Source organism: Pelodiscus sinensis, chromosome 2, assembly GCF_052426305.1.
Source record: "Pelodiscus sinensis isolate ZL-2025 chromosome 2, ASM5242630v1, whole genome shotgun sequence".
In the NCBI taxonomy this organism is placed as follows: Eukaryota; Metazoa; Chordata; order Testudines; family Trionychidae; genus Pelodiscus; species Pelodiscus sinensis.
The window spans coordinates 199,127,072-199,137,880 of NC_143053.1; the positions used below are offsets into that span (position 1 = coordinate 199,127,072).

Consider the following 10,809-nt stretch of genomic DNA (forward strand, 5'->3'; position numbering starts at 1 on the left):
GGCTACATGTGATTGCATATGTCTTTAAAAATCGAAATATTGAGAACAGATTATGTATGCCAGAAGAACTGAACTCCGTTGTTTTATCCCTGAATCCCAATACAACAAAATAACCTTCTGTAGGAGGCAATACACATATTCTCCTGCCTCTCCCCCACCCCAGCTTGTATTTCATGGATTAACATACCTAAGGTCAAGTTCAAGGCATCACCTGTGGCAATACTTCTAAATATATGTAGGCATTGGAATGTTCCGGCGGTGTCGTTTCTGTTGTTTAGATAACCAGCATCCGAGACCCCAGACACCATGCATGTTGTAAGCAAATATAGTTGTGGGTCAAGCCTTTGCGGACGTGGCATTAGGAGTTTACGAGTCTGTGCAATTTACAAAAGGATAGATGTATAGTCTTATTGTTTTGACCATGGTTTCTTGAAATAAATCTTGGAGATAGTCACTAAACCAAGCTGATTAATTCTACATTAAATACATCTGCATGAAATGTGATGGGGGCCTATTTACTACAGGTGACGTGAAGTCTCCTAGTCATCTGTGGATATGAATATGGGTGCAACTCGGTCAAAAGGCTTTCTATATCAAAGGATTTCAAGCGAAGAATTTTGCTTTCGCATACACTTCGAGCAAGTGGTCTAGATACCCACTCCTGCACCCCACATTTGTCAGAAGTCTCTGGCACCTGGACGTGGATATATGGAAATACATTAGTTACTATATGTTTTACTGTATTGGGAAAATATAGCTGTGAAGTCAGGTCGAGAAGGGAAGATATTTATGGTACCATCGACACATAATTTTAGAAACACCTAGACGTCCAATATAATACCTCCTTATATCCGCCTTACTTTTGACCCTGTCTCGATTCTTTTACAGATGGTACACAAACATACTATGACATTGCCGGCAAATATATACTCTGGGTCTCCACATTTTCCAGAAAAACACGTTTTCGGAAACAAAATATTGAGAGAAATTACTCAGCATTTTGAAAAGTGCTTATAGGGTCTTATAAAAAGATCTAATATTTTGGTTAAAAAGAACAGAAAAATAACATTTGTATGGGACTAGTCTATTAAGCAGAATAAATTCCTTGTTAAAAAAACAGACACACCTCCCTGTTCATATTTGTTACAATTATCGGAATGTTGCTTTGCTTTCAGTAATAGCTACTCGATATCGAGCATTTAAGTGATATGAGATATTCATGATAAACGCTGAAATCCATGTAGCTGAATTAATCTCTTCATAGATCTTATTTAAGTACTAAAATAAACCACTGTAAAGGAAAATCACTTTTTCATGCTATAGCTTTAAAGAACAAAATGTTCAATGCTAATAAAATAATGTACAATATTCGACCTTGTAAGTAAAAATGTTTAAAAAACTTATTCGTCATAATTAATTTAATGCCGTTAAATATACCAAACAAGACTACAATTTAACGGTGACTGAATTCTGCATTTACATTTGCTTGCTTTCTATATATAAATCTGAACCTCTATAGTATGACTACAATGATGGTAGCGCCTGGTTTTCAGCAATAAAGTGGACTATTCCATATCAAAATCTTGGAAATGTATCTTGCTTTTTTGTTAAATCCCTACTAGCTGTAATAGCAGAATTATTAGTGTTTGAAATCTATTATCAAAATATTGCTACGATTATTTTTCTTAAAAATGTTGAAGAAATGTGTTTAGGTTACAAACTATATTTGGATTATTACCGCATGCTTCAGTACAGTGGCCCAAAAGGAAAAGAGAAAAACAGTTGATTAGAGAATCAATAAATCTTAAATAACGTTTAATCCAAACGATTGGCAGGAAACTTAAACAATTACATTTGAGATAAATTTTGCCTGGTTTTGCACCCTTATAGACTTTTTCATTAGAAAGGAAGAAGTTATGAGGTTTACCTTAGCTAAATTATATTGCATATTTCCTCATATTGCCCTAAGATAATAATTGCATATTTACATATACATATATGAAGTAAAGCGTGCAATAGCTATAAGCTCTAATAATTAATTAGTGCATAATTGTGGAAATATAAACATTCAATCAAAAGGCGGACATTTTAGAAAATGAATAAAGGTGTAATATTTTAGTTAATTCGTTTTACGCATAAATTCTACTTAGTGTACATTTATACTGTGAAATACAGGCACCCAACCCGATATTTAAGATAAATTATAGTGCCATTTGTTTTTATGAAAACCCCAGAAAATATAATACAAAGTGTCAACATTTTACACATTCTAGAACTTGACCTTTTTGAGACCTTTTTAAAAGAAATTCTTTCTGCACACCAGATATATACAAACTCTAGACGTGAAATCCTAGGTTTGTTTATGTCCTTCCAAAGTATGGATTAATTCCCCGTCGCTTTGTGTAGATAGACATGGGCCAATGCGCTCATAAAGTCTGTTCACCTAGTAGATATTTGCGTCCATTGTAAAATGTATCTAGAATGTCCTGCCGTGCAGTTGCAAGGCATGTAACACGAACATACACGTTGCCCTTTCTAAGCCGGACGAAACACTTGTGAGGGAGGAATGAATTCATTTTGCTTCTCAAAATGCAACGCCTTCTTTTGTGTATGCGCTTCTCACTGAGGTTAGCAGCGGCAATGCGCGGATTTATTTGCTTCCTAAACGCGGATAGTCCCAAGTACTGCATTAAAAGAGCAATTCAGAATTAGACAAAATAATAAACATTATAACTGGGTTTAAAGCAGCAACATAACAGCAGTCTAACTGCAATTACCCAGGCATTCCGGGGCTTTACGCTCACATTCTGTCTGTTTCACTTAGCAGCAAATAAAGCAGAGAACTAACTCTGCTTGAGTGTCTGCTTCTTCTTACGCGAGCTGCAACCCTTAAATCTTTTCAATAATCGTTTCTAATTGTTCTACAGATGTAATCATTTGTCAGGCTGCATTTTGTTTTCTCCTGCCTTACGGTGCGTTCTAACGGGATAAGTGCCTGGGAAAATACACAGCAAAGCAGCACAACTAAACCTACATATCCTGCGTAGCTTGGGCAGGGTCTTTTAATACTAATGACGACTGGATTTGCATGATTAATTGCCTTCTCGCCTTCATCCCGTGATTTCCCTTTGTTTCAGATAGGCATCCATGAAAACAGAAAGGCAGAGTCTTTAAGTGCACGACAGAAAGGGGATGTAAATAGGAGCAGGAAATAGCCACATACAAACCTTTTTCCCCCCTCAGAACTGCAGCCTGTTCTATCCCCCAGGTTTGAGATGTATTGAATTAAGGGGACTGCCGCGATTCCACGTAGGTGGTGTCTCCCGATTATCCGTTGGTCAGCTCTGTCATGTCTGTTCTGACACAAGCTGAAGTTGACTGCCAAAAGTGCTATAAAACCGCAGGTCAGTCTAGAACTGTTTTCGGTTCTCCTAGACGCGCCGTGTTCAATTATAGCCTTAAAAGCCCTAATACAAGTGCAAGAATTTGTTTGCCATCACACAGAGGCGGGGCGAACCTCTGCAATGGTGGCGCCTTTGTTATCTCAAAGTCGCTGAAATCCTTTATACATGCCTTTTGTCTGGAAGGGGAAAATAGATTTTAATATCAAGAATTGAAAGGGGAGTAGGAGGGTTGTGAACAGTGCTCAGCTAGCAAAAGAGACCCCTTTCCCCCTTTTGTAAGAAGGCTTATAAGGAAACCTAAATAAAGACAAAAGTGTAGAATTAAGGAAGAAGTCCTAGCATAGATACTGCGGAGTCCTTCTGGTGCTTAAAGACATTTTTTTTACAGTCCCCAAACGACAATGGAGTCTTCAGGTAGCACTTTGATGACATGCATATCTCTTACTTCCATCCACTTTCTGGCAAATATGTCAAGCTTGAAGATTAATTAATAATTTCAAGTTCAGCTCACAAACACAGAGGGAGCATAAAAAAGTTCTTGCAGCATACCAAAATAAAGAGTTCATTAAAGGGATGTGTCCAGAGCATTTGATTTGTGATTCTTAACCCTTGTAAAATAAAAAAGGCATATAAACATTAATGCTAATAAATTAGTTTACTCCACTACAAAGTAATTACTTGATAATGTTGATATTTACAGCTTGGATTCAAATGCAATAGTTCACTATAATTTAGGGAAAATACATAATGAGAATATTTTGTCAGTGCACAACATGATTAGATTTGTTATTGAGTCAGTTACGATAAGCGAAGCAATAAATAAACAAATCGATGTTGACATTTAAATACCGAAGATCTCCAAAATTTACAATAGAACTTTTCCCTGCTATATAAATATTTCCACTGCGTTGGGGACGTGGAAACATTCAAAATGTTATTCCCTTAACATTTTTAGTTTTCCTTCCACTTTTCACTGAGCGCCACAGGAACAGAGATAGTGAAAAAATCTCAAATTTCTTACTGACTGACACCAACTTCACAACAGTCACAGTAATTCTGTCTTGATTGTTTTGATGAAATTGAGCCAAAATCTAAATATTTCTTTTCTGATATCGAGCAGCTGAATAGAGAAAAGGTGTTGTTTTTTTCCCCCTCCAGCTTAAGGTTGCTTATGCCTCGAAAGGTGCTGGCTTATTTCTCTGTTTTCTTTGGCAATGATCATCAGATGGGATGTGCATTTTCGTTGGCACAGAAATACTTTTTATTCTCTGCCCTACAATCCGCTTTCCGCATCATCCCTTTCATGCAACACTAGTAAAAGCTTCACTGGGCTTTTAAATAGGTCTAGTAACCTCCAGCGACTGTCTGAAGCAAAAAAGAAAAGCATCTGGGCGCTGAGAGCTTGTTTCTAGGGATTAATCGGATCTACCGTAATGTTAACTGGGCTTCTGGCAATTAAACATAGAATATTTGTGAAACCGGGTTAGCCCAGCATCCATTGGTTTCCTAGGTAGTTAGCAGCACTGGTTAGGCAAAGAGATCAGCAAACGCTTTTTACGCAGTGGTCCGGAATTTAAAGGAATGTCTAACATTGCAAATAAAGCAACTTCTTGGCGAACAGGCAAAAAGGGAACCTGAATGACGCGAAGAAAATATTGTAAATACCTCTAGCAAAACTTGGAGGAAACCGGACAGGGTATTTGAGGTTAATATGTAAAAAAGGGAAGGAAGACACGAAGCGCTTCGGAAGTGAACATGAATGCGAGCATGTAATCTATTCACCATGAAAATCAGTACAGACTTGACCCTGGCACATTCTTCTCAGCAAAGCCCTACAGGGCGACTATCTTCTGCACACGCACACACACACACACACACACACACACACACAAATACCGACCGATTGCTTTGGGGGCACTCTGGCTAGAAACCAGATTGCAGGGGGGGGAAAAAAATCCTCCGACTTCTTTTTTGATTTTGGCTGAAAAAATACACACAGAAAGGGTCTCAGCTAACATGTGGGAATTGTTAATTCTTTCTACTCCAACAACGACTTGGTGCAATTGGTCAAACTGATAAGTGGGGAAAAGTGGCATGCGTCTTTTTGTCCTCGCTGGGTACACAAGGCAAACATGAGTTATATTTTAGATTACGTGCTTTTGGTGAGAATACCAACGTGACGATCTGTTGCTTCCCTTGAGATGGCTACAAAGAAAAAAGGGCCCATACTTGCAGCTTGTCAATTTCAACATTTGGTCACATGACCAGCACCTCCCTGCTAAGGATGGGGATAGATTTCCACGTCAGCTTACGTCTCCAAATTTCTTACTTCACGGATCTGCTTCAAAGAGGCAGCTGCATTAGAGAATCATGTTAAGCTCAGCTAATGCGGAGAACCCGAGGTAGCCTAATGATGGATTTTGATGAGCGTGTTCCTTGTTCCTCTAACATGTATTTGCCAAGTTGTACTTACTACGTCTCCGGTCCTGATTTCTCCAGCCTCCCTTCCTTTCTGCCCCAGACCCCGTCTTCTCGCCCTATGACATACTCCTACTCTTCCAACCTACCCCAGGTCCAACCTGTGAGAGAAGTTACCTTCAGGGAGTATGCCATTGACCCCTCCAGTAAATGGCACCCCAGGAACAATCTACCCCACTGCTACTCAGCAGAGGAGATCATGCACAGAGACTGCCTGCCTGCCACCAACACTGCTAGCATGGGCGAGATGTTCGGCAAAAACACAGCCAACGTCTACCACCCCAGCGCCAACGTCTCGTCCAATTTCTATAGCGCGGTGGGGAGGAACGGGGTCCTCCCCCAGGCTTTCGACCAGTTTTTCGAGACGGCGTACGGCCCCACGGAAAACCTCTCCTCGGCGGACTATGCGGCAGACAAGAACGGCGAGAAAATGCCTCCAGCCGCTGCTGCAGCTGCTACAACTTCAAGTTCGGACGGAGGCTGCCGCGGAGACGCGGCCGCGGCGGCGGAGGAGAAGGAGAGGCGGAGGAGGACCGAGAGCAGCAGCAGCCCGGAGTCATCTTCCGGCAACAATGAGGAGAAATCCAGCAGCTCCAGTACGTATAAAGGCAGCGCCCAAGCGCTTTATGAAAGGGAGTTTGAAATCTAGCGCAGCGCCGCTGTTAAAATTTTATATGCTGTTTTATAAGCATATAAGGTTTATGAAGGGCCTTTAGATTTCCCCCAACAAAACTTTGTTATAAAAGGCAAGATCACGTGTTTCGTGCTGAAATTGGCCGTGAAATACCCAACCGGCCAATGGACGCCTTTTAAAAAAATCGTTCTCCTTTTTGCTCTCTCTCCCTTTTTTTTAAATAATAATAATAATAAAAGAGCTCTGTGGTCAAGTCTCGAAAATAGAATAACGGGCGTGCGGGCCTGTAAATTTACCCAAAAGGGATCCTGACTCCTTTGATATCGGTGTAATCCAGTGATTTTATAAAAGCCATGTGTGGCACCAGAAGTCTAGTTAGGGGCTGCATTCAAAGCCCTGGGCTGTTTTAACGATGGCACTAGCATAGTGTGGAGCAGAGAAAGTAGCCGCCTGAACTGTAGCAATATATTTAAAAGAAACAAATTAACCCAAAAGCTGGCCTTTTTGTCTAAAGGAAGCCATTTTACGTAGGTATTGTGACAATTGCGTGTTGCCTTCTGTCTAACAGCCTGTTACTTACAATTGTTATTGAGTCTGTCAAAGCCTGATTTTATATGTGTTTTAAAAGGGGAAAAAGTGAGTAAACAACGGCGGAAAATACCCCTCTACCACGAGCTGTTCCAGAAAAGGAAGGGGAGGGAGCTTAAAGGGATAAGACTAATATTTAATTGAAAGAGCTTTTGAACCTCGAAAGCCTTCCAAACTGAACGACTCTGCCTACGGAACGTTAAGCCTCGTAGGGCAAAGCGAGAGACGACTCTGATATTAAAGTGATGTCCCTGCATTTTAAAAAGCAGCAGAGTCGATCCCAGTGCCATAATGGCATAGCAGCCTAGTTGCAGAGCCATTTCCCCTGATATAAAAGGTGTGTGTGGCGGGGGGGGGGGAGAGACACATTGATGGAAATGTAAGGCCAGGGTTTGTAGACAGAATCAAACTCAGTTGTAAAGGTCTGGAGAAAAACGGGGCTTGAAAATGTGTTTACTAACCCTGATAACGTAATGGCAGCTGAAGCGAACCAGGTGATGAACACTGCAATGTCTATGTGCGGCTGTTTGTTTAGTCTGTCACACCACGGTCCCAACCCTCGCAGACAGCTTTGGAAGAGTGCAGGGGCAAACAATCAGGCAGGTACTCAGTGGTACTGGTTCGGTACGATGTCTGACCCGATTGCCCAGGGATGCGTTGTTTGCCAGGATTGCTTTTTCCTCGGTAAGGCAGAGAGCTAGCATCTAGATTAGGACCTAACCGTTCTCTCCGTCCTGGAGTAGACAAAACACATTTGCCCCACGACGGAGCCTTTCCCAGTCCCATCTGCTTTAAGTTTCAAACACGTCTGCCTTTTTCTTTCCATTCCACAGGTGGACAACGTACTCGTAAAAAGAGATGCCCGTACACCAAATATCAGATCCGAGAATTAGAAAGGGAATTCTTCTTCAGTGTCTATATAAACAAAGAGAAACGCCTCCAGCTCTCGCGAATGCTCAATCTGACCGACCGTCAAGTAAAAATATGGTTTCAAAACAGGAGAATGAAAGAAAAAAAAATTAACAGGGACCGATTACAATATTACTCCGCTAATCCACTACTTTAAAACTCCTCGTGGTTTTTTTTCTTCAAAATGAGATTAAATTCAGATTTCGCCCTTGACAAGGTCAAGCCACAGGGTTACATTTAAAAAGGAGGTGTGTAACTGACGGGACTGTGCGAACTATGATTTTACATACATGTAAATCAACCCTGGACTTTTAATTTTTTTTTTACTTTTTTGATATTTACATATCAACTGGAATGGATTTGATATTGACACACATGGCACCCAGCGCCAGCAGGCCAGCCACAATCTTTGCTCTGAGTGCGAAATTCATACCTCTTACCTTTATAGACACTTCCGTTCATTCTGATATGGTTTCAATAATGAAAAGTGGGGACTAAACTGTTGCCTATTGGCTGTGTAACTATTGTTTTCCTTGTTCCCTTGTTTTACTGTGGAATGTGTGTGTAAAGATGACATGTCGCGTTTACGTTCTGAGGACCACTGCAAAATAAAACTTCCCAAAATAATATTTTTTCTTCGGGTTGAGAATGTCTATGCTAGAGCAGTGCTCCGTTACTAATTGATTTAAATAAAAATAAATACATATTCCTTTAGAAGGCCAGTGGAGAAAATTATAGTACAGTCGAAGATGGATATAACCGTGTTTTATTGAGTGCGGGGAGGGGGATGATATGAAAGACTTGATTATTTACTTTAAAAATATGTCAGGCATAAATTTGCCATATATCGTCAAGAAACAATCACTGAAAATAAAATGTTTCGCAATTGTCATATTAGCTCTCGATTATACCTTGCCATCCTTTTAAGACAAATCATGATGCTCGTATTTAAATTTAAAAAATGACAAAATGAATCCTAGATTTTAAAAAGAAAGAAAAAAGAAAACTAACCTTCTGGTTCACAAACTTTCTTCAGGAAATACCTGTGGAGAACGAGAGTTTGGTAAATACCACACAACACTTAAATGTAACTTGGATTTGTACAATGCACTAACGTCGAATCACCAAAATAATGTAATCTTCTGTGTCTTTAGAAGGTTGCTTGTAAGGAATTTATTCAGAAGCCGAACAATGTAAATAAGGACATTTTGTTTTCATATGTTGTTGTCTATTTTAAATGTCATGAGCTCTACTTCGTCTCTCAGGCGACATATACAAACAATGGATTGTTGTTTGGAGTTATTTTAAACATATACATATATATAATAAATAAATATATATATTGTCCCGCAGGAACCAAAGCGAGAAAAATGCAATTTAAAAATATTTAAAATTCTATATCAGTTTACAAAGGATACGATAGTCTATCGTTAAGATAATTTGCTGTTGAGAGTACCTGAATGTATATTTCATACAGGAACAGTGTTTTACAAGACTTGTAAATAAAAAACCATGTATTAAAAATGTTTTAATACATTTTTACATATTTTTTTCTTTGGGGTGAGAGGGTGCTTTTTTCTCTACATGTGCAACAAATCGGTGACAATTATTTTTGAACAATCAGCTTACCAAATGGATGTGATTTCTTTTTACACAGTTCACAAAATGCAGAATCTTTGTATTACATCACTGTTTTCAATAGCTATCATCTATATGTATATACAGATTTCTTTTAATATGCAAAAGTATTTGGTTGCATGTATACAATGGAACAGCGCACAAGGAAATAAAAAAATGGAAAATTTATATTTTTATTCTGGTGTTACATTACTCTGTATTGTTTTATTTCATCTACATTTTACAATCAAAGTCCACCGTGCAAGTTGCACGCCTATGTTTTCTAATCCTTCACTAGCAGCCAAAGTTGCCGTTGGTGAATAAACATGCAGGCTGACATTCATTTAAATGTAACGGATTAAAAAACGGGAAAATAACACTTTTAGTAATTTACTGTAAACGCCACGCCTTTGTTCTCAGCTGTAAAAGACACACAAGAAGACAACTTGCTTTGTTTTACGAATTACAAGTACATTGTTTATTTCAGACCACACATGTCTGGGACAAAGCATTTTGAATTTAGTTTTGGTATTAGTAATGTTGGGAGGTATTTTATCAGCATAAAAAGTGAAGCGAAGCTTTCAACTAAAGCGAAGTTTAAAATGAATGGGCAAAGGGGTGTGAGCCCTAAGAACATTGTTTTCTTGAGAAACCAGTCTCCCTTCGAGAGTGGTGAAACTAGGGTGTCTGAAATTGTCCTTGAGTTGGAAGAGGGGGGAACGTAAAAGTTGGGGAAACAAAGTCTAGATGAGACTGTGGTATGGGGAATGGAACTTCAGTCTCCAATTCTTTGTCCCAAACTTAATCAGGAAAAGAAAGTACATACTGTTTTTGACTTGTTTACTGGCTTTGAACTTCTGTATTGCTTTGGACATCACCCATAACCTTGAGGTGAAGGGCTAAATGCCTCTGGACCTCTGGTTCACAACCCCCACCCAGTCAGACAGCGTCTCGTCCAAAGAAATGTTTGGGCTCCCCCCCCCCAGAAAAACCGAGAAAATGGGAGATTGTTTATTTGTTTGTTTCTCCCTCATGTTCCACTGGAACGCAAGTTTTAAAAGAGATGGATACATAGATGGTTGTACAAGTACACAAACAGAGAGAGAAAGAGGAAGAGACAAACATAAATAGATGAATGGGCAGTGAGTGTTTAGCAAGTAGCTTCCTTTCCTGGTTAAA

The 10,809-nt window shown here is 39.5% G+C and overlaps 2 protein-coding genes and 1 long non-coding RNA gene across 4 annotated transcripts in view; 2 read left to right on the top strand and 1 right to left on the bottom strand.

Moving 5' to 3' along the window:
• HOXA3 (homeobox A3) overlaps window positions 1-10,809 on the top strand; it is an 85,586-nt gene that overhangs the window by 3,439 nt on the left and 71,338 nt on the right. The gene's annotated exons all lie outside the window — the stretch shown is intronic.
• On the bottom strand, window positions 1,613-5,116 carry LOC112543909 (uncharacterized). The gene is made up of 2 exons (XR_003087204.3): window positions 3,228-5,116; window positions 1,613-2,684 (listed from the first exon to the last, which is right to left on the bottom strand). It is a non-coding gene; the product is annotated as an uncharacterized LOC112543909 (long non-coding RNA).
• On the top strand, window positions 5,353-9,832 carry HOXA11 (homeobox A11). The gene is made up of 2 exons (XM_006138397.5): window positions 5,353-6,478; window positions 7,938-9,832. Exons 1-2 carry the CDS (start codon window positions 5,791-5,793, stop codon window positions 8,168-8,170), a joined length of 921 nt encoding a protein of 306 aa, XP_006138459.1. The 5' UTR covers window positions 5,353-5,790; the 3' UTR covers window positions 8,171-9,832.

What these genes read in the sequence shown, in the direction of transcription:
- HOXA11 (XM_006138397.5), top strand. Translation starts at nt 5,791, where the DNA reads ATGCGGAGAACCCGAGGTAGCCTAATGATGGATTTTGATGAGCGTGTT. An exon ending in GGAGAAATCCAGCAGCTCCA is followed by an intron (nt 6,479 to 7,937) that starts GTACGTATAAAG and finishes TCCATTCCACAG; the next exon opens with GTGGACAACGTACTCGTAAA.